The sequence below is a fragment of the Filicampus tigris genome, chromosome 11 (assembly GCF_054856515.1).
Source record: "Filicampus tigris isolate MCC_2025a chromosome 11, RoL_Ftig_1.0, whole genome shotgun sequence".
In the NCBI taxonomy this organism is placed as follows: Eukaryota; Metazoa; Chordata; class Actinopteri; order Syngnathiformes; family Syngnathidae; genus Filicampus; species Filicampus tigris.
The window spans coordinates 20,715,946-20,740,034 of NC_141227.1; the positions used below are offsets into that span (position 1 = coordinate 20,715,946).

The 24,089-nt window shown below is 42.9% G+C and overlaps 1 protein-coding gene across 4 annotated transcripts; it reads left to right on the plus strand.

Annotated features, from left to right (window-relative positions):
• Nucleotides 1-15: 15 nt before the first annotated feature.
• On the plus strand, nt 16-24,059 carry slka (STE20-like kinase a). Of its 4 annotated transcripts, XM_086045506.1 has the most exons (20): nt 16-603; nt 4,740-4,904; nt 7,333-7,381; nt 7,813-7,962; nt 9,405-9,477; nt 10,039-10,233; nt 11,217-11,298; nt 11,445-11,576; nt 11,655-12,692; nt 13,094-13,224; nt 13,510-13,633; nt 14,897-15,076; nt 15,974-16,066; nt 17,263-17,334; nt 19,546-19,675; nt 19,757-19,881; nt 20,767-20,961; nt 21,913-22,038; nt 22,182-22,295; nt 22,933-24,059. In XM_086045506.1, exons 1-20 carry the CDS (start codon nt 454-456, stop codon nt 23,077-23,079), a joined length of 3,471 nt encoding a protein of 1,156 aa, XP_085901632.1. In that variant the 5' UTR covers nt 16-453; the 3' UTR covers nt 23,080-24,059. The 4 variants fall into 4 exon arrangements, with proteins under 4 accessions (XP_085901632.1, XP_085901633.1, XP_085901634.1 ...); XM_086045507.1 differs by lacking the exon at nt 17,263-17,334; XM_086045508.1 differs by lacking the exon at nt 15,974-16,066.
• Nucleotides 24,060-24,089: the final 30 nt, after the last annotated feature.

Genomic DNA, 24,089 nt, shown 5'->3' on the forward strand with positions numbered 1-24,089 from the left:
AGCTGACGTTAGCTCGCCAAGTTGAGCGTGCGGTCAGCTAGCCGAAGAAGAAGAGGAAGAAGAAGAAGAAGGCACGGGGACGTGCCTTCGTGTGCCTTTCCGCGGTGACGTTCAATGAAGGCGCGTCGACACTTTAATGACTATGCTCGTCACCGGCGTGCTGCTCTCCTTCAAGCCGTGTCAAACAAACAGCACCAAAGCGGAGTGGAGCATTCGCGCAGCGGTCAACTCCTCCACCTCCTCCGCTTCCGCTCCCCTCACCTCGGGCTTCTCCCTCTCCCCATGACCGAGACGACTCGAGATGCCCGGGAATGGAAGTTGGAATTGAGAGCATCGCCGCAGCTTAAATGACATTCGCACGCTTTTGTAGCTTCTCGAGCTCCGCGTCACGAGCGGGAAACACCGAGGCATCAATAACACTGTAGTAACACCGCCTTCAAAAAAAAAAAGAAAATGTCCTTTTTCAATTTTCGCAAGATCTTCAAGCTCGGGTCCGACAGGAAGAAGAAGCAGTACGAGCACGTCCACCGAGACGTCAACCCCGAGGAGATTTGGGACATCATTGGGGAACTCGGCGATGGAGCCTTCGGCAAAGTCTACAAGGTATTTGTTAGTACACCTTTACGACATATTATTAGGTAACCGTCCTCCATGGGACTCCATTGTGGTACTGTTCTGACACACGCTTGTCAAGAGAGAACACGAGAAAATGACAGCAGCCGTGATGGCACACTCGCAGATTAGCCAAAAATGATAGTCGAGTAATTGCCCAACAAACAAATTAAGTCTTTATAAAATAACTTCACATAAATTCCGCCAGTAGAAATGGTTGTTAATCGGAGAAATAGGCTCACCAGGCAGAGATGACAGACGGGTTTTTTTTTCTCAAATGGAAATTGAAGTTCTTGTAGGCTGAAATGTTAACATTTTTGACCCGCTCATGTCATGGCCAGTCTGTGTTTCAGGCTAAGGCAACAGCAAAATTGATTTGTCAGCATCTCGTGTCATCTTTGTGCCGATTATACCATTTTGAAATGGCCAGGGAGCTTCATTTAGACCAGGGGTCACCAACTTCAGTTCTCGAGGGCCCCAATCCTTTTTTTAGATGTTTTCCGTCCTCCCAACACACCTGATTAAAATGATCAGCGCATCAGCAAGTTCTGCAGAAGCCTGACAATGATCCTGATATACACACCAGGAAAAAAAAAAAGTTCAACATCAGTCGGGTTTACATGGAGTCATGTATTGAAATTAGAAAGGATCCGAATGACCAATCGGAATGAAAATGTGCCTGAACACCCCAATCAGAATTAAAAATGCCCCATCCGAATGGAATTTCAGTTTGCCAATAACAGTTCAATCGTAATAGCCGAGCTACGTACGGTCTGCGCATGCTCTGTCTTGACGTAAATGTGTAGTGACGTCGTTGTATACGCATTTTAAAATGGCAGCGTCTTACCGGAGCTTGCGTTAACTTGTTTTAAACTACTGGTAACTTGTTTTTATCAAGGTGCAGCTTTAATAAAAGTGTTAAGACAATTGCGAATACTGTACTAAATAGATCACGTGATGTTTACATCGATATCCACCTGCCACGGCTGTCACACAGCTGATCTGATTAACAGGGTGGCGCAAGTAAACGGCTGATCGGAATAAATCATGTCACATGTAAACAGGCGACCAGAAAGCTTCATTCCGAATGATTTCATTCCGAATGACAAAAAATTCTCCATGTAAACCCGGCTATCATGTTATAATGTCATACATTTCAGGGCGTAGTTTTAAAGGGATAATTTATCACATTAAAACTCCACCCTGGAATGCTCGCCAGTCCATTGCAAGGCACATTTAGTGACAGAAAGTCATTCACACTCATGTTCACACTTTTTCTGAATGCGAACTGTACTAAGGCTGTTTCTATCAAATAATTTTACAATTGATTATAAATATACTAATTATCATTATTATCGATGCTTCAAGTAATTATAATTTATTATTAAACATCAAAATATGAGGCGCAAATATTATTCACTTGGCGTCACTATCCTCATGTTCCACACTATTATATTTGTGACTTTGAGTGTGTGTGGCTTTAAAAGGTGAGTGACGTGGGAGTCAACAAATGAGAGTGTAGAGTGACTTGTCAAATCAGGTTAGCAGCTGGGTGTTAACTGTGAGACAGTTTGTGTGTTGAGCGGGTCCCTGGCCGTCAGTTGTGGTCATAGCAGCTCATCTTTATGTGCTTGTTACTTATTATTATGATGATGATGAAGATGATGATTATTATAGTTTGTTCAGTAAAGAGATTGAAAGTGCACTGGCAGCTGTGTAACTCGCGGGGGCATTACAGCATGTTCGAACTGGCCGTGGTAGGCTATATTAAATTAGCTAACATCGATACCTTGTCTTGGCGAGTGTGCTGATGTGTTACGTTCGTTACCACAAAATCTTTTTGCAGCAACTGGATTTGAACTTTTCTGTGTAATTGACTTAATTGAGTTACTGTTTCAGCCCTAAACTGAACCCACCTTGGCTGCATGGAAGTCAGCGAGTGAACCACTATACCATCAGTGAGAAGGCAACTTATCATTCATCTGTTCTTATTCAATGCAGTATTGTAGTCTGATGTGGACGGCTTTTTCCCTTGTGGCCCTTTTCGGCGCCAACACAGGAGTTCCTTCCTGGAACTCTCCTGATTAAATAATACTGCTAATTGTCCAGAAATGACCATTTGCCAGTTTGCAGTTCCTTATTAGCTGAGTAAGTTGCTGCGATGAAAGCCAGGAGTCTGTCACGGGCTCTATACAAACCCAAGTTGATATATCTGCACCTGAAGACAGTTGGGACAGAAAATCGTTGTCGTGACGCATGTTGGGATAGCACGCGCAAAAAAATGCAGGATAACGCGAGGATCACAATGGAATAATAATTGCTATATTGAAAAAACGTAAATGTACAATGTCTCTTTAATAACATCAGTACAATTGTGTTGACAACGCTTTCTACATTACGCAACTGGCATTTTGTGAAGATTTCCTTTTCTTATTCATTTGTATTGGCAACTTTAGTAAGAAAGAGTATAATAAGATGCCCTAGCCGAATTCCAAAAGACCCCAAAAGTTTCCAAAAGGCCTCAGTCACGTGGATCATGTATCAAGGGCAATGACTTGACCTGCAGTACACGCCACAGACGGACGGCCCATATCATTCACATTGGTGTGATTCACATTGTGTGAAATATGAGAGACAAAAATTGACACTGACGTCAGGCCGCGCAGAGGGAAAGAGACGGGGCGTGTGTCAGGTTAGCACTCTGTAAACATAGGATCAGTTGTTCCAATCCTAACACTCCCTCCCTCCTCGTTTTCCCTTTTACTCTCCGATGTTGGGTCTGAGTTCATCAGGACTCAAAGCGGGCCTTAAAACAACTCCCCTGCTACTGGTTTTTCACCCAATGTAATTGGTGAGACATTTTCTCATAAGCGTACAAAATCCCAGCCCAAATCCCAATTGTCACGCCTGGCTAAAGTGACAGGGAAAAAAAAAACAGGACGATGGGAGGGAAAAAAACAGCGTGAGGAAATGAGCCAACTTCAGTGAGAGTGGGTCAGATGACAATAGTTTCACGTGTTAGTAACTCTGTTGGTCATTTCGCAGGCCACACCCATGCCTGCGTGGTTCAAGTGACGCAATTCAGATTTTTTTGCACTCAAGTGGCAGAGTTTGGTCATGGGCCAAGGCAGCATAAATAGAACCAAACTTGTGGAATCAGATATCTGTAGATCAGAATCAGGCTTCTTCCAAATGTGGATACACATCTGATAGGTATCGGATATATAAACGTGAGATTAACATAATCTAAAACGCACAGACCATTAAATTTGATGTTGATATCATCAGCCTAATTTCATAATTGCCGAAGTCATTTTTAACTTGCTGTCACAATATCAATAAAAAAAATACTAATGGACTTGCGAAAAATGTAAAACAAAAAATTCTTTATGTCTGTGTAAACTCAGTCATCCAGGTCATAATAATATGAAAAAGTTGAACCGCACTCTTGTTTTTTGAATTTGTCCTGTTTTTTTTCTTGGTTTCCAAAAACATTAAAAAATGAAATTTAGCACTATGTGCTAACAGGCTAACAACACGATATGCTACATTATTTATATGTACGTCATAAAATAACCGCAATAATTGTGGAGCAAAAGAGGTTACCCTTATTTCAATCAGTGGGGTGGAAGAGTCAGCCCGGGCTAACTCACTGATATTTAACATTTTGAATATCAATTTTTTTACGTTTTATTGTTAACTTTACTGCCCGGTTATTTATGGGCATTTCTTGTGTGTGTTGTTTGACGTCTTCCATCAATGTAAACACAGCCTTATCAGATGTGTCGCTTGAAGCGTGCCTGGAAATGGACCAGATCAGATATCGGCATTAAATCGGAATTGGGCACTTGGGCTTGCGGTGTAAATCCAGCCCTTGTAATTAAGAAGTCTTTATGAAATGTCTTAATGGAAATGTTTTCCTGATGTGATTGCTTGCAGCCTCACTCAAACTCAAATCAAATTTATTGATGCAATACAAAACTATCTTGATATGCATTATTGTTGAGGATGTCTTGCCACAATAAGCACTGCGTCGCCTAGCTACAAATGAAAAAGTGTCATTTTGCGGGACTTGTAGTGTCAAACTTCTAACTATTATTTGAACAATGTTGCGTTATCGCCTTCAGGCTCAGAACAAGCAGAACGGGACGCTGGCCGCCGCCAAAGTCATCGACACGAAGACGGAGGATGAACTGGAAGACTACATGGTCGAAATTGACATCCTGGCCTCCTGCGACCACCATCACATCGTCAAACTGCTGGACGCCTTCTACTTCGAGGGCAAACTCTGGGTCGGTAACAAGTTGTTTGTGTTGATTTAAAGCCGAGGAGACGCAGGAAGCAGAGACAAGCCAGTTTAGCGCAAGCCACTCATTGGTCCTCTCTTCCGCATTGCAGTTGAACATCTCATTTAAAGTGCTTTTTTTTTTTTTTCCACTTTCACCTACTTTTTGGCGATGGAAAACGCCCTGTGACCCCGTTATGCTTTACTTCTGCTCTATATACTGCCAAAGTGTAACAATAAGCGCCTGCAGAGAAAGAAAAGAAAATCTGGAGCCGCGAAAAGTGTGAGGGCAGAAGTCACTGTCAGTATAAAAAAAAAAAAAACATCCCTGCCTTTGCTTTCCCGCACAGATTATGAGTCTTGCTGGACAAAATGTGTGGGGGGAGGTGCTGTTGCTGTTCACGTCTTTTGAAATCTTTAATGGGAAAACTAATCAGCGCAGCAGTTGGAATCAGCATTTATTCTATCTTGCGGTGATCTTTATGAGCACTTAAAGAGCAGCTGTTTGAATGGCAAAGGCCAAGCAGTTTGTCATTACACTTTGTGTTCACTTGTCAGTTTAGCACTAACTTAATGATCTAACAGTTATAGTATTATACTATAAAAAAGGCCTGTGCGATATTGGACTAACATGCGATATGGGTGTTGAATATTGCGATATTCATGTACCTAGAGAAATGACATTTTACTCCCTAATGAAAAATAACCTTTTTTTTTTTTTTTTTTTCAAGCGTCAAAATAAGCAGGCTCAATATATTTTAAGACAATTGTAAGTTTTTACATTACCGGTCTATTTTTTTTACATATTGTTTTATTTTTTGTGTGCGTTAGCAATGCCCCCAGACACGTTTAATGATTGGTCACGGTCACTTAAAAGCATAACATGCCATATGAAACTTATCGCATGTCATTTCGTTACGCCTACTACATGTGACATTATCGCAATGACGATATTTTTTCGATATCTTGTGCTGCCTTCCTATGAAAACTATACAAATGGATACAGCACCTGTAGTGCTACTGAAAACAATGCAAAAATGTTTTTACTCATGTTTGTGTGTTTCTTAGTGCTAATCAAACCAGCTAGTTGAGTTTTTTTTTTTAAACGTTGGTAACAAAAGAGTCCAAAAAGTTGCTCAATATAGCGTTTAACAGTCACTCTGCTTTTCTGACACCCGATAAACGCAAATTAATTGATAATTCATTGATCACTCAGCCCTAATTGCGATTTTTAAAATATTACTGAAAAGCCAGTACAGACTGTTAATGTTTAATGTCAGAACTGACTTCCATTAGTTCTTAATTTAAATACAATAAATTGTGTTAGACTTAGTAAACCATGTGCACTCGCCAAATTTTTGTTGCAGTGAGAGCTTAGTTGGGTCCTTCTGCACTTTTCGTACACACTCAGTAAATCTCACGTTGCGCGGGACAGGCCGAGAGGCCCCACGACAATTACATAGTGGCGCTTGGTGTCATGTGACCCGTCTCTGGAGCACGGGCCACATCCCACCGCCGAGATAATGGAGCGCTTTCGGACCTCGGAGAAAGTGCCCGTAAATAATTCAGAGCCACACTGCAGGTTGTCCCGACGGGCTTGGTCTTTAACCAGCGTGATGAATATGTAACCGCATGTGCGTTTGCGTGTGCTGTTGTACAAGTTTTTTATTACACAATATGTTGGGGGGCGAGTTGGCGTTCTTGCAGGATGTAACTGTTTAGCCAATGTTAAAGCCTGTAAGATTCAAAAGGAAGTAGATGACAAGCAGCACTGTTATCTTGTTGAATGAGAACAAACACCTGGCTGTCTTGCTTTGTGTCCATCCCTGAATAGAGAGCAGTATGTGGTTGTAGCTTGTATTGATTTTTATCTATCACCTGATACCACGCACGGGCTTCCGTAATGGACTGGCAAGAACACAATAGTCGAACTGGGTCTTGGGTGCATTTGTGTACGGTATGAAATTTTAGCAGCATTCGTAGTAGGTGTTTATCTATGAAATCCTCTGTTGCATTTCACATTTTGAATTGCAAGAAGAGGAAGTCGACAGTACGTCCTCCGGCCTCTTGCCCAAAGTCAGCCACCTCCAGTTCACCCTTGACAAAAATGAGGACGAAGTGCTATTGGAATTGCTGGACGTAAGGAAATGTATGTTGAAATATGTCAGATGCGAGGCATTCCATTGGCAGCACATTTATTTGCTACACTCCGGGGAATAGTTTCGATGAAATAATTCCGTGTCAGCGTTGATGTAACGACTCTTGTAAAATGTCCGTTGATAATTCTTTCCAATTGATTGGCTTCTTGGAACAAGGTCTAATGGATGATGTCTTTCCTTTTAAAGATCGTTGTGTCCATCGCATAATAAAGACCTCATTCTAAAAGGCATCCTTTCCAATGTGTCCCACAAGACGTTTTATTCTCCTCTGTGCAGATTCTGATTGAGTTCTGTGCGGGTGGTGCAGTGGACGCCATCATGCTGGGTAAGTCCCTCATTCACCGGAAAGTTCTGTTCAACTCTTTTTAGTCCCTCCAGAATGCAGTGCCCCCCCCCGCCCCTTCTCTGGTTAAAGAGGCCATTTCATGCCAGTGTGTAATTATTGTAGCTCCGGTTTCAAGGAGTGTTACAAATGCCAATAGTTTCTCACCCTCTTATTTTGAAACTTGAATAAAAGCATCTCTACTCTGTGAATGAGCGTTTTGAATGGAAATCAACCATTAACTGTGTAGCCACTCAGACTCCACTTGAACACTAAACTTTTCCTCTCACAAGCGAGTTTTGTTCCCCCCGTTGCTGTGGGTTACCATCTCAGCTGATGTTTACTTACTTAATTGCCAAACTGCACGCTGTGACATAACGCAACGTAATGTGGGAGAAAATGACTCACCGGCGGTCATCGGCATTTTTCCGCAGAACTGGAGAGGCCACTGACGGAGCCGCAGATCCGTGTGGTGTGCAAGCAGACCCTGGAGGCTTTGGTCTACCTGCACGAGAACAAGATCATCCACAGAGACCTGAAGGCCGGCAACATTCTCCTGTCCCTGGAGGGAGAAGTCAAACTTGGTAATCTGAAATGTATTGATTTATAAATTGGGTATGTTGTGGATGGAAATGACATAGGAAAGTGGCCAAAAAGTTTGAACACAAGCATTGGTATGATCATTCACACCTATGGACAATCTAGAACCATTACATGCATGTTTTGAGGATGTGGGCGGAAGTCGGAGTTCATTAAGAAAACCCACGCAAGCACTGGAGAGCATGCAAACACTCCACACGGTGATTCAAACTCAGATCTTTTAACTGTGAAGCAGACTTGCTGAACACTATCACAGTGTGCCTGTGTTGGACTCAACTCATCTTATAAATGGGGATAATTTTCAATTTTTATAATAATTTTCAGGAAACACAGCTAACGGACCCCGGACTCATATTTGTATACCATCACTGGTTGGTGTAAAAGTGTCAACACGAATTTATAAACCACAGTAACCCCACCAGAAATGTTCCTTGTTTTGGGTGTGCATGTGTGTCACCAAATGGGAAGGATTATTCATCCTGGAAAGGACGGCTCCTCTTCCCGCAAAGCTCAGGTCTAAGATGCTCAGCGTAGAACAAAAGCAGATTAATTGTTGTCTTTTCCGCCTTGTGTCCTGGGTGGCCACTTAGAAGCCTCCTACTGAGCCACTTAAAGGCTTAAGGGGATAATTAGTTAAGTCAATTTTGGGGCTCTCGTCAGCGCCGCGGCACCCAGCTGAGCCTTGTGATTTTGACAAGCGCACGCCGCAGAGCGCCGTGTTTACACAAGCGACTGACTCATTCATGCGCTGATTTAGTTTTCCACAGAGAGATTTTTCGGTTATGTCTCACCGAGTGACATTTGCATTCAAAAGGTAGCAATAATTAGCGGTTGCATGACTTCAGATCGTTTTAGGTTGACACCAATGTGATGAAAGTCAACTAGTCGCCGATGATGTCATTGATGTTTTGTCAGCGGTATAATTATAAACAATAACTGGATAAGAGAATGCTTTGTGATTATATGCCTGCTCTAGCAAGGCAAAAATGTGACTAGCGACTAGTTGACCTGAGCTCTAAAACATTGTGAAGTACTAAAGTTGATTAGTCGACTAGTCTGTACTCCTACAGTACGTCAGATTAGTTGCATAATATTCCAAATATATTCATGTTTTTCCTGTTGCACCGTTGCTGCATGAGTCACGCTGAGGCAAATTGTGGAATCTGGCAAGCAATAATTATCAAGCAGCCTCATAGGACTTAATGATTTATGTTATATGTTGCATCCTTGGAACGTAGCACATGCGAGAAAAACTGTAGTATCAATTGACTAAACGCTTTGAGCATCCCTTCTCGATTATTAACTGCAGCTGTGTTTAGGATTTTGAAAAGTACCACTTGAGCCACTGATAAACACAAAGCTTCGACATTGCGCCTCGGCTGAGTGAATGGAGAAAAGATTTATGAATTCATTTCCTCTTTTTCAGCGGATTTTGGGGTTTCAGCGAAAAACACAAAGACGATACAGAGAAGAGATTCTTTCATCGGAACGCCGTACTGGTGAGTCACTCGGCCCGGATACAAAAGGGTATTCAACCCTTTCTATCGGATCATTGTTGAAACGGCTTGACAGCATCAATTTTCAACGTGCTATCGCTAAAGTTGTCGGAAAATAAAGGCTGAGGGAAAACCGTCACCAAACGTGGGTGTCGAATGACCTCAGCTTTAAATACAGGCTGGCGTTGAATTCCCAGACACATGCCAAGTCATTTTGCCAACAAAAAGAATTTCCCTTGAAGTCCTCCAGTTCAAGTGGTGCATACCTTACACAAATAAACTCCTCCCTCAAATAGATAACGTCCATTTTCCTGTTAGAAATGTATAAAAATGGTAGTAGCCATAGTCCTCCAAGTTCATAGACACTAACATTCACACACAAACTGTCGACTTAACTCTATTGCTAACCAAAACAGCAGCACCGAAGTCTGTAAACAGTCTTATATGTATTTAAGCGTTTTTTGGGGGATTCAAACTACAGTTTTGCCCATTAATATTGCAGTAATCTGGTTTGATATTATTGAATAGAGTAATTCTAATTGCCCCTCATTTGTGGCTGTGCAGGATGGCGCCAGAAGTGGTGATGTGTGAGACGTCCAAGGACCGCCCGTACGACTACAAGGCGGACATCTGGTCCCTGGGGGTGACCCTGATCGAGCTGGCGCAGATCGAGCCGCCCAATCACGAGATGAATCCCATGAGAGTGCTGCTGAAAATAGCCAAGTCCGAGCCGCCCACCCTCATGCAACCCTCCCGCTGGTGAGATGATGTGCCGTTGTTGACGGATAGCGTGTCTGTTTAATGGGTGAACCCGGTACAATGAACCCAGTGGCGCGCCAGACCCACCCACGACAGGTGAAAATCGGAGATATTGATAGATTATATAAATATGTATACTTAAAAACACACATTCATCTAAATCCCATGTAAACTTATAAAAGTATTCTCTGATATCGTGTAACATCACTCTGAGGAAACAAAAATGAAAGACTTGCTAGCGCAGTTTTTCAAAGAAGAGGTAAAGCATGCTTGCTTCTATTTATCACTCCTAATTTAGGTTTATACAGAAGCGTAATGCATTCACTTTGTTTTGGGGGGATAATTTATTTTTTGTTTTTGTTTGTTTTCCAGAGTAATGTTTTTTTCAGTTTTTTTGGGGGGGGGAATATTTTTTTCTGGTTTGGGAATTTTTTTCTTTCATTTTTTGGGGGGGAGTGTTTTTTTCTGTTTTGTTGGGGAATAAATTTCTTCTGTTCTTTTGAATAATTATTTCTGTTTTTTGGAAATTTTTAGTTTTTCTGAATAATTTTTGGGTGGAATAAAATATTCTGAATAATCCCAAAAAAAAAGAAAAAAAAGGATTCAGACAAACTAAAAAATAAAAAAAAGACAAAGAATACTGAAAAAAAATCCCTCAAAACAAATATTTGATCAAACAGAAAAAATGTACTCTAAAAACAGAAACCCCTAAAAATCTCCAAAACAAAACCCCAAAATTGCTCGGAAAAGACTTTTTATTTTCTGGTGAATGCAGTATGCTTCTTTACGAAAGACAACAGACTCTTAAACCAAAGTAAATTTGTTGAACAAAAGTCTCCATACGGGATAACAGAAATGTGCGTAGATGTTACATTATAAACCTTTGCAAAGCCTCCACTTCGCTGTTCAATTACGTAATGCTGACCATCCAGTGAGGGGAAAAGTCTCGATTCCTGCCTTATGTCCTCCTAACTGTATTGCAGGACACCAGAATTCAACGACTTCCTCCGCAGAGCACTTGACAAGAATGTGGACAACCGGTGGGGCCCATTGCAGCTTCTACAGGTGAGCCGCCATCGTCCGGCCACGGCTTTCAGCATATCGTTATGCCTGCGCTTCTATTTATCTGATAGCGATGGGCGGATCTGCTCAAGAGTCAGCGCAACGGCTTTATAATTACATTCCTTGTGTCTCTCCCTCCGTCCTGGCAGCATCCATTTGTCGCCAGCGTTGTAGACAGCAAGCCTCTGCGAGAGCTCATCGCAGAAGCCAAGGCTGAGGTCACAGAAGAGATCGAAGACAGCAAAGAAGAGGAAGAGGAGGAAGAGTCTGATACACCCGTGGTACTAATTAACTAGCCAACCGGTTTACATGACTTACGTCAGTGATAGATTTGAACGTTGTGTGTTTTTTGGTTCCAGGCCGCCCCCGGACACAAGCGAGCGCCGTCCGACGCGAGTATGGCGAGTTCCGAGGAAGATAAAGTTCCGCCAACTCCGTCCGCGCTGCAGTCCGTCAAAGAGAAGACCGAGGCTGAGCCGGCTGAAGACGGGTCCAGCGATAAGCTCTCCGACGAAGGTCTCGGAACAAGCGAGCCTGACAAGACGGAGGAGGAGAAACTCAACGAGGTGCCCGAGGCCGGTAATGAAGACACGGCCTGCGGGTTGATGGAGGAGCCCGTCTCGCCGGAGCCCGAGGGCCGCGCTGATGAGATCCCCGCTGAGCCGACAACTCCGGAGGAACACGTTATAGATGAAGTGCAGACAGCGGAAGAGACGGAGACGCGGGAAGAAAAAATAAATGATCCTCCTCAAGTAATAGAACTTGGAAAAGAGCCTGAAGAGGTGACCAAAGAAGACGAGTCAAATCAGCAGATGATCGGAGCTGCAGAATCGGACGAGCCACTCGAGGATGCGCGTGCCAAACCGGAGTCTGCCTCAGAGGTGCAGGTCGAACAAGTGAGCAAGCCAGACGACATGCTTCAGCATGAACTGTCCGACATGGCTAATGGCACCGAAGCCGTAATTGAAAGTGGGGATGACGCGGCAGCACACATAGTGGGAGACACAGAAACTCCCGGTAATTTGAGTAAGGCTGAGTCCCTTCTAAAAAAGGCTGAGGAGAAAATGTCAGAGTTGCCCGATCACGACTCCGAGACCACTGACGAGATCAGACCTTCGAACGGAGTGTGTGATGAAGCTCTCGACGCATCCGAGGAGGCAGGGCTCCCGAGCGTGGATGACAAAGAAGCCACGCCGGCAGAGGAGAGCACGAGCCGTCGGCGAACCGACTCGCAGTCCAACGCGGAGCAGGGAAGTCCTGGCGCGAGCCGGCAGGATGCGGAGAAGGACTCGGACTCCGGAAGCAGCTCGGCCGCCGACAGCAGCAGCATGGACCTCAATCTGTCCATCTCCAGCTTCTTATCCAAAAGCAAAGAGGGAGGCTCAGTGTCTGTACAGGTAGCTTCATCTGTCCTTTTTCTTTTTTTTTTTTTTTTTTGTGTGTGTGAACACCACTTGTCAAACATCAGCATTTAATCATCCATCCATTTTCTATACTGCTTATCCTGTTTAGAATCAGGGGGAAGCTGGCGACTATTACAGCTGACTTAGGGCAAGAGGAGAACAGATCACAAGTCAATCACACAAGACTCACATTGACACCACGTGTCGATATAGTCTTCAGTTAACCCGTTTATGTATGTTTGGATCATGCAAAGAAGCCAGGCTACCCTCAGGAAATCGGTGCAAACACAGGGAGAGGAAGAAAAAAAAAAAAAAAAAAAGCCCCCGAGCAGAGATTCAAACTCGCGACCCGCTCTTTCTGCTACTTAACAGCATGAAAATGTTTTACTCCGTAGGAGTCCAAACGGCAGAAGAAGACGCTGAAAAAGACGCGCAAGTTCATGGTGGACGGCGTGGAGGTCAGCGTGACCACGTCGAAGATTGTGACCGACGACGACGCCAAGAACGAGGAGATGAGGTTCCTGAGGTGTGTGCCTGGCTCCGATCGCCGCCGCTACACTGACGGTCCTAAATAAGGAACATGACCTATTTAGCATGCATGCCTCGAAATCGTTTTTTTTTTTTTTTTTACACCATGATGAGGAGTATGTGGCAGCTGATGACGATACACTTTACTGCAATAGCTAGCTTTCTGTTAGCATTCTGTTCGTTGATAGAGCTAGAAAACGAGTGGTTTTTTTTTATTGGGGGGGGTTGCTGAGCTGACTTTGCAGCCCTTTGACGACATGGCCGCATGCTGTGGTTTCTTCAGGCGGCAGGAGCTGCGAGAGCTGCGACTGCTGCAGAAGGAGGAGCAGAGAGCTCAGCAGGAACTCGGCAACAAGCTGCAGCAGCAGAGAGAGCAGATATTGCGGCGTTTTGAACAGGAAACGACAGTGAGTCACTTCCACCACAACTTTTTTTGTTTCCTCCCCCCCCTTCTTCAACACGGCCAAGTGAGCTGCTTTGTTTCACAGTTGAGCTTAATCGGTTGGAGCGACTTGCGTGAACAGTTTGGCACGCCACGCTTTTGAGATCAAACACATCGAGAAAATTGGAGTACAGGAATTGTTGGAATTATTTTAACATTCTATAGTGTCATTCAAATGTGGAAAAATAAGTTAAGCAATATGGAAAACGTGCCGCAAATGTTTGCAAGAATGAGGCAGCGCTGATAAATGCACCTCACTTTGCAACGTACGCTCTGTTGTGTTATTTTCAACTCACTTGTGACGACTTGGGCGGAGCCGTCGGGGCAAAGACCACTTCCGGAGCTGCACTTGTGGCAAGCGCAATAAGTTCCATATCCGGTTCTGCGGTCGTCGTTGGCCATTGCTGGAAAATGCCACAAAAGAAAAAAGCCTTGGAAAAATATGCGCTGTATTTACACTACAAAGTTTATTTCTTAACATGATCTTTTATTGTTTTTATTCCATACCGTACTACTTTTCAACGTAACAAATTTTTCCTTGCGAAGAAATATGGTAGATTTAATTTTTCACAAATCGATACTATTGGTCTGCCCTCATGTCTCTTATTTTTAGACATTAACCCAGTTAAAGAGCTTGTGAACAAATCTATTAAAACTCTCGAACTGAGGAGTGTTCGGGAGCCGTGCCGCATGATGTCGGCTCAAGATTGAAAGTCTGGATGTTTTTTTTGTTTTTTTAGACGAGCGAAAACCGGATTAGATACATTTGAGTAAGCCTGTTCTGTGAGAGATGCTTCGCTCTCGGTCTGATTCATTTCCGCCGAACACTGCGCAGTCGGCTCATTGTTAATTGCATCGTTCATGGCTTTAAGACCTTTGAATACGAGTTTGAGAAGGTGTAACCGCAGTCATTTGCTTTTGTAGTAGCATTAAAGTGGAAGTCGCCCCCAAAATCTTCTTTACATGAATATGTTCTATGCCCCTGCACTATCCTAAACACGCCACTCCTGATTTATATTGCTATTATATAGTTTGTGGAATAAGAGTTACCCGTTTTTAGGGGGCGGCCATTTTGTCACTTGCTGTCGACTGAAAATGATATCACAGTTGCCCAGGGCTCAGATAACGACCTATCATGGCTCACCTGTTTTCTGAAGCTGAACAGCCCCATGAACACGTAGTTTGTATTACGACATTGTGATATTGTGTGGCATTGCGTCGGATTCAGGCCAAGAAGCGGCAGTACGACCAGGAAGTGGAGGGCCTGGAGAAGAAGCAGAAGCAGACCATCGAGCGCTTGGAGCAAGATCACACCAGTCGGCTGCGAGATGAAGCCAAACGTATTAAAGGGGATCAGGACAAAGAGTTGTCCAAGTTCCAGAACATGCTGAAGAACAAGAAGAAAGAGGTACGTGCGGGCCGGCATGGCGACTGGCGCATGTCGTGAATACGGAGTGCTGCATGGCGGCTTCTCACCTCGGCTGAGTCATTTCGAGGCTTCGGGAGCGGTGCGCCACGACCGTCGCATGCCGCTGTCCCGCTCTTTGCCGCGCCATGTTTCTCTATCCATTATTCATCCGCCTCCACAGCAGTTGGAAAAAAAAAAGCGAGTTCAATCCAGGTGAGGCCTGCAAGACATCTTCATCCTCCTCATCGTCATTATCAGCTCTCCGGCTTTTGGCTGTTTTATTATGCTTTGTGTTGCCATGGTGATCAGGCGATTTGCCGCGGCCTTATTGCGGTTCTTTGCTTCTGCTTGCAGCAACAATATTACACCGTCGACGATTATTGCCTTATCAACTGTTGACTGTATTTATTTATTTTATTTTTTTTGTATTGTTGAACTGTACTATATTGACCTAACCATGTGTTTGGAATGAGTGTGTGAGGTGGCTTTGGTCATTGGATGGGTGATTCCGTGGCACTTTTTTCCGCTTCGGTGGCATCGGGCTCACGCGGGAAAACTGACATGGGCTCGCCTTGACTGGATTCTTTTGAATAATCAATCGGCATCGGGAGCTTCTCTGCGACGATTGCAGCTTCGTCGCTTGGCTTTTGTTTCATTTGATAAGTCGCAAAACACTTTTGCCTGACTCAGACAATTGCAAAGTATCCAACTCATGACTAATTAATCCGCAATATACCGTATCCAATCTCGATGGGTGAGGTGAAATACGGTGGCGGGATGCTCGCTACGTCCCCTGCATGCCTTTTACTCTTGTGCAACATTTTTAGATTTTTTTTTAATTTTTTTTTTTACCTTCAAATCAACAAGCAGTTTCTGCACAAGTACAATATTTTCTAGGCCAAACAGGAAGTTGGCCAGTCACCCAAACACATGCGAAAAGAGCTCATGAAGCGCTTAAAGGAGGACCTAACGCTTCTTAAGACGACTGAGGTAAAACCCAAACTTCTGATGTCTTCTCCCCTCAACCCCTTTCCCGATTCTTCTCCTGACCCGTAACTTTGATCGCCTGTGACTTGAGTGCCTCTTTCCTATGTTGTTTTCTACTCCGCCGGCTATCATTCCACTTATCCTCTTTGCCACCACTGGTACTTTTTCGTGGTGGCATTACATTAAAAAAAAATTTTAAAAACAGAAAAATGACACTTGTGTCATTGATCCTTAAGATTGCGCCAACTGGCTACGTTGACATGGACACTTTTATTCGGAATAAAAATGCTTTGCGCGCACAACCCTTTCGGAGTATTCTGACCAATCAAGCCCATTCCGACACAAACCGTCTGCACCGTCCATGTCTGACGTCAGTATACACGTTTCTGTTATTCCCGGAAGCTAATAGAAGCAGTGAGAAAAAGACATGGCGGGCGCAAAACATTAGGAAGTGTTAACTCGATGTAACAACGCAAAAGGGAAATAACGCTAATGTTTAAAGTAGAAATGGATGGTGCGATGTGTTGTTGACACGGAAGTCGCTACGGCTTCTACTACTTCCGGTATATTTGCTCAATCTGCGCAAGTCAAATTAATTTGTTATTTTTAGTGTCCATGAAAACTGCATCCAATCATGATTTTAATCCTAACCGATCGGATTCAAGACATTTTGCCATGCAAACGTAGCCACACAATATATGGTCCCGCGTGATTTGAGAGGGATATTTTTGCCTTATCGTAATTAAAAAATGACCGCGCGTCAGCATTTTAGCCTGCGACTTGACTCATTTCAAGTACAGGAGCCAAACGTGCCGTTATGAACATAATGCAGACTGATTTCGGACGGTCGAAGCTAAAGCCTCATCCCCAATTGATGAAGAAAAAAAAAAAAAAACTTCAGTAGACAAGAAGCATGGCTCTTGTTAACAAAACTGCTTTTTTTTTTCTTTTGCTAGCTGGATTCCAAACATGCAAGCTGCGGTAATAGCATGACAAGACAAGCAGAGCATTAATAAATGATATGAACTAACATTTATTCGCAACTTGTGCTGCAAAGTCGACGATATTCCCCAAGTGGGAAGGGGATCGCCCGTCCCAGGATGAGTGCGTGCGTGCGTGTGCGTGTGTGTGTGTGAGATGGTCAGCCTGCTCCTTGTCCCTGACGAGGGCGAGTGTGCGCTGTGTGCTCTCCTCCGCAGGCGGTCGCCCAGGTTATGATACAGTCTTTTCAGTTGTCCTCATGCGCACTCTTCAATGCTCAGATGCAGGATGTAAGTTGGCCCCCCACACCCCGCCCCCTCCCCCACTCTCCCCCACTCTCTCTTTCCAGCCCATACTTAGATGTGTGTCAAGTGACAGCGCGGCTTTGTTTTTTTAATCAAGTCAAGTCACGTGTAAGCATGGGCTCTGGTGTGTTTTGGAGTGACGTCATCGCTGTGTTTTTTTGTGTGGGTGTGTGTGTGTGTGTGTGTGTGTGTGTGCAGTGGTTCCTTCCTCTCCTCCACCAGTGATCTGTTTTTTTTGGACATTTGGGTTGTATGACAGATGGCTAAGTGGGTTAGTTAGTCAGTTAAATCTCCGTTTGGAATAGTTGTGTTTTGGTAGCTGAATAAATACAAAGTTTCGAAATCAATCAATGATCGTTGTAGTAATCGTGATTTCATTCAAAATTACAGCGTAGCCACTAGGGATGTCACAGCATCGTGATATCGCGATATTAAAATATATCGTCGTAGTCATGTCACGATAATACCAGCAAATCTGTCAAGTTGTTTTCTGTTTGTGCAGTTACAGCACCCTCTGGTGGTTAGGTTATTAGTGCAGTTTCATTTGATGCATTAATGGCTTCTTTGTTGTTGAATGCTGTTATTATGGACAAAAACAGAATATTGTGATATTTGTTTTTTTTTAATATGAGCTGGTTTTTGTTACAATATCGTGAGCTTTTTTTTATATCGCCAACCTCTCCACAATATTGTGAAAATTATCGTATCGTGAGGTTCATATCGTGATATAATCGTATCGTGACATCCCTAGTAGCCACTATTTGAGAAAATAAGGTAGCTTTGTTGTTCGTGTGACAAATGAGTCACATTTTAGGGTCCTCAATGTGCCAGAAATCTTTTTTTTTTCGCAAGGGCATGTATCCTGGTGGAATTGTAAAATGTATTTGAGGGCTCTGGAAAACAGACAGAAAAAGTCACTCAGTAGACCCCCCGGCAAAGTTGAAACAAAAATGGCCCCTCACCAGTTTCATTGCTTGTCAAAATAGGACACATGGAAAAAAAAAAAACATCAAGGACAGGAAGTTGTCCATTTTGGTTTAAAACGCCATTTTTTGGCAAATTCCAAGGCTCGTACGTTGGCAAAGTTCTACTTCAATTATACTTGACAGATGGGAGATGCTAAATTGCAAAGCTTTTTTTTTTTTTTTCCTACGCCATCAAAATGGCGGCGGCGCATTGTGTCTCAAGGTTGAATCTTTTAAAGGATTTGCCTCCAAAAGGAGTTGCGAGGCCCCATTCATCACTGCCTGCAGCTTTAATTATTGAAATGGATGTCGTTATATTCATTTTTTTGAGATTACATTTTCAACCAAAAAGTTTCAGGAAATTGTGGCCAACATGAGCTTTTTCCTCAAATACTGTGAAAAAGACGAATTTATCTTGTTTATTTTTTTATTGTGAAAAACTGGATGACATTTGCTTAGCAGGACTTAACAACCGTTTTTTTTTTCCCTCCATTTTGCTCAAGCCTTTGAAAACTGCTGCTTTAAAGTGATTAAAAGCATAGCTATACAAATTTGACTGACTACGGAATACTTGGTGAGCATGTCTAGTAAATAACAAATTGAGATATATTTTTCACTAAATAGGTGTAACCCACTAGTATCATATGTGGCCTTGCACATTTTTAATGTGCTAAAAAAAAAAACTTCAAATAAATTACCCTCTTATTTATTTATTTTTTTAACTTTTTGGGCGGGGGTTGAATTTAAGACAAAATGGACGCCACAGGCCTCACTGGGCAGCCTAACGCAGTTCTGATTAAACATGAGAAAAATAAAAGCATTTTCAATGAGCGCATGCATGGTTTGATTTCATGGTGAACGTTTACCTTTGCCAGCGTCAGTCGTTTCCTAGTAACGAACTTCGTCGTAACGCTGAAGCGGCGGGCGCAAACCAACGACGTGACGTGTAAGGTCGGCCTGTCAAATGTCATTGTCGATGTCGTCTCACGTGAGCTGGACTTTTCTCTCGCCTCCATCGTGGCTCATGCGTGCTCTCTTGAGTGTCTCCTCTGCCGCTCCCACTCGACGATGTCACATCTAGAACCCGATTACATCATTCACTTGACGGCAGATGTGCCTTTTCTCTTTCAACGCTCACCTGTCTCCCATCCTGACGTTGCTCGGCTCCACTTTTTTTATTTATTTTTTTTATTTTTCACACCGTCGCTTCCGTTTTGTGATCCCCCTCCAGGAGCAGGAGTTCCTCCAGAAGCAGCAGCAGGAGCTGGACGGGGAGCTGAAGAAGATCATCCAGCAGCATAAAGTGGAGATCGCCACCATCGAGAGGGATTGCCTCAACCACAAGCAACAGCTGATGAGAGGTGGGCCGGCGGTCTACTCAAGTGATCTGTCCGTGCTTTACGGCAAAGTAGGCCACTGAGATAAGGCTCGTGCGTCTGCAGCGCGGGAGGCGGCCATGTGGGAGCTGGAGGAGCGCCACCTGCAGGAGAAGCACCAGCAGCTCAAGCAGCAGCTCAAGGACCAGTACTTCCTACAAAGGCACCAGCTGCTCAAGAGGCACGAGAAAGTAAGCACATGGGGGACAACCTCAGCTACATATTTTGGAGGGTGGGCAACAAACGAATATTGTATTCATGGATTATGAACCGATGAATCGGATTTCAAAAATGTTTTGATTTCAACCCTTGGTTCAAAAACAGTTCAAATTGACGGTGCATAAAATGCACAATTGTAAAGTCATTGTGATTCAGGTTCGTGTTTGGGCTGTAACGTCAGAAAATCGGCAAAAAATGTTGATAATTGTTTTCTAAAGTTAAAGCAGGTGTTTGTAAATGTCGCATTTTGAAGCAAAAATACAAAGCCTGCTTCCACGGGATAATTATGATTCAGGTTGGGGTTTGGGCTGTAACGTCAGAAAATCGGCAAAAAATGTTGATAATTGTTCTCCAAAGTAAAAGCAGCTGGTTGCAAATGTCGCATTTTGAAGAAAAACTAAAGAAAGAGTTACTGTTGACAGGCTGAAATTCTTAGCATTTGGATTTTTCACATTCAACAAGGTTTCTAAATGATTCATCGATTATCAAAATAATGACCAAATAACGCGATGACCGAAAGTTGCCGATGAATTAGTTAATTGTTGCACTCAACAACCAACACAAAAAAGTTGATTTTCTTTGGGCAGTAGTATTCCAAATATAAGCCTTCACCCAAATGTCACTTAAAAGAATAAGAATGACAAAACTTGCTTTTTTTTATATTAAATAATTATTATGGCGGACATTGGATTTACTGTATTTTTACATTGTTTTTGTCAAATGGTGTTTTTTCTATAATTAGAAATATTTGCAGAAAATGCGAAATATTAGCACGGTTGCGCAATCTTCTTCATGCACATACAACCGACAAACCCCCCCCCCCCAAACCTTGATTGTTTGGGGTTTTTTTGCTGCAGGAGATGGAGCAAATGCAGCGCTACAACCAGCGTCTGGTGGAGGAGATGAAGAACAAGCAGAACCAAGAAAGGGTACGCCTGCCCAAGATCCAGCGCAGCGACGGCAAGACACGCATGGCCATGTTCAAGAAGAGCCTCCGCATCGCCGCCTCGGCCGTCATCACGCCCGAGCAGGAGCGAGACCGCATTAAGCAGGTAAGATTATCCACCCCACCCCCCCACAGCATTAGCACTGGACAGATTATGAAATCGTCAACTCTCTAAAATTTTGCGGGTGCTTGGATTTATTTTGGATTAAAATTGGGCTCGACATGCCTATGCTGCGCAAAATACGACTAATATTACTGCAGCTTAGTTGCAACAGTCGTCTTTGTGTTTCATCATCAGAGCTACAGAATGTATGTATGTATTCTACTGCCCCCTGGTGGCCAAGGTTCACAAACCAGAAAGAGCAGCATAATGTCCATTGTAATTAAAGCAATTCTTAATTCTTTACATTACATTTAATTATGTTATTCAGTACAATGCTATTCAGGGATTAATTAGTTTAAACGTTTAAGAATCGGTCAAATGAAAATGTTTTTCAAACACTACTCAAGACGCATTGTTAATTATGTCATTGCCATTGCATAATTACAACGTACTGGTCAGTTGGTGGAAACTCCGTTTTAAATATTGAACAAATTGAAAATTATATTTAAGTGTTCCCCTACATATTTGTGATTCATGACTCACTGATTCACATATTTGCAGATTTTGGGGGGTAATTTATCATCCATAAAAAAAAAAAAGTATTACTTTGGTGCCATTTTATGCCACGTTTGTGCCAAGTAACTCTTCCGCCATCTTGTGGCATCTTTAGGCAATTTTAACCCTTAATGAGGGCCATTAACTGTTTTTCATAATGTGTTAAGATGTATGTTACAAAATGGAAGTCGTAATTCTTTGATTTGAGTAAAAGTAGGCTTGCTTGTTAACTTTGTTCAAGATGCATTGTGGGATACATCGAAGGCGCTATAAACTCACTACACATTTCAATCGCACTACAAAATGGCGATCTTGTCATATTGGCCACTATCTAGTGGCTCGGGAGTGTTTCCCAGCACAGCTTAGCAGAGTCATCATTCATCTAGCGTGCTTGTCCAGTTTGCTTTCCAGGAAGAGAGGCGGCAGAAGAACGAGCGTCTCCACCAGCACCAGAAGCACGAGAACCAGATGAGAGATCTTCAGCTGCAGTGTGACTCCAACATCAGAGAGCTGCAGCAGCTGCAGGTGAGGCGACACGCACGTTTTAATGGTGGGAGTGTCGTGGTTTACGTAGCTGACCTCCTCGCCTAGACGTTATCTCCCAGTGCAGTTGATGTACGCGACGCGCCCTGCACCGATTCCTCACGCGGCCTCCATTTTGTTTTCAGAATGAGAAATGTCACCTCCTGATTGAGCACGAGACCCAAAAGCTGAAGGAGCTGGATGAGGAGCATAGTCAGGAGATCAAGGAGTGGAGAGAGAACCTCAGACCCAGGAAGAAGGTCACATTTTGGGGAGATTGCGAAACCATAGAAAAAAAACAAAACATTTCAACTTCTTAAAGCGCACTTTTTAAAATATTCATTAGCACCTGTTTTCACTCTCTAGCTGCCAAGAAATGGGAGACAATCGTGTTGAGGAAACAAACAACTTTGGTCCGCACAGTTCTCCAAATAAGACCCCCCCCCCCCCAGTGTGCTTGCTTCGAGTTCTTTTTGTCACTCCTTGTGCAAGTTTACTGTAAAATTGACACAAAAAAGAGAATTAAACGTTGTGTATTTAAACATCAAAATGTTCAAACAAGCCTTATTTTTTTGCCACCTAATGAAAGTATGATAGCTTAATGCTAACACCTAGCAAGAATTAGCATGGATGTTAGCAACACATACAACAATAGAGATTTAAACGTTAACCAAAATGGGGTTTTTTTTCTTTTAATGATAGTCTGTTAGCTTAGTGCTAACACATAATGCAAAACGCTATAGATGGGCTAATGAAGAATTTGCATCGATGTTAGGGTCATTTTAAACCTAATTTCAAACAGCGTGGTGCTAGACAATTGTTAATTGGGACTTGCCTGTATTCTGTTCTTCATCTTTTTCGTTGTCTGACTCTCTTGTCCTACGCTGCCCCCTGCAGGCACTGGAGGAAGAGTTCACGCGGAAGCTCCAGGAGCAGGAAGTCTTCTTCAAGATGAGCGGCGAGTCGGAATGCCTTAACCCCACCGCCCAGAGCCGCGTGTCCAAGTTTTACCCCATCCCGCACGTGCACAGCTCCGGATCATAGCTGCCCGCCAAAAAACGCTGCAATATTGAGCTTAGTTGGGAGAATATTGTTTTGTTTTTATTTTTTAAGCATGTTCTAATTTGAAAAGGTCGTACATGTTGCATATGAGTGCCTCCTAATTACTTTTTCAGTTGCTTTTTTTTATTTTTTTTTTTTAAATGTTTATTACTGCCCGTCGCCCCCTCCCACCAATGAATGTCTTGCTCACTATCACTGAACAAATGATTTCATTAAGTGGTCACCCCCCTGTGATGACTCTTCATCCATTTCAACACGTGGGTGCAGACTACTTCCTGTAGCCCTGCTATAGAGTGAACGCTGTCAAATGCATATCAAAGGAATGTAAACTTGCTGTCAATTTTGCACTGTTTCTTCTTTTTTTTTTTTTTGCCACACTAGATGAGAGAATATGCAGTACGAATCATTGGAATTTGATTACTTTTAATATTTTATGACCACTGTTGCTTAATTCTGCTACACTGATGCTGTAATTCAGGAATGGGGAACCTACCCCCCTCCAAAAATAAAAAATCGTAAACGCATTAAACCCACACAGCTTATAATTAACAGTCATTTGTTTAGCTTAATTTTACAAAAATGTATCATGGCCCTTGGAGCAGTTTGGATAACTGAAATATGGACACAAGAAGCTGCAATTGATCTTTTTTTTTTTGCTGAATGAAATTGCTGTAATAATGATCATCCGCTGTTCTCAAAATGGCCTAAACTTGATTAATTTATACATTTCGTCATTTCCGTACCGCTCGAGTTCTCATGCTAGTAACATGCTGGATTTTTATTTGGGTTGTTTTACACCAAACATAGATATTGATATATTTTTTAAGAGTTTTAACGCGCTGCATTTTAATTGTAATGTCTCCACATCAATGAAAAAAAGTATATATGCAGTTCTATTGTCAGATCAAATGTATTGGAAATGTCAATGGACACATGTTGTAAATAAAAAGTATTCATGTTTTTTTGCGTGTGTGTTGTTTTTTTTTTTTTAT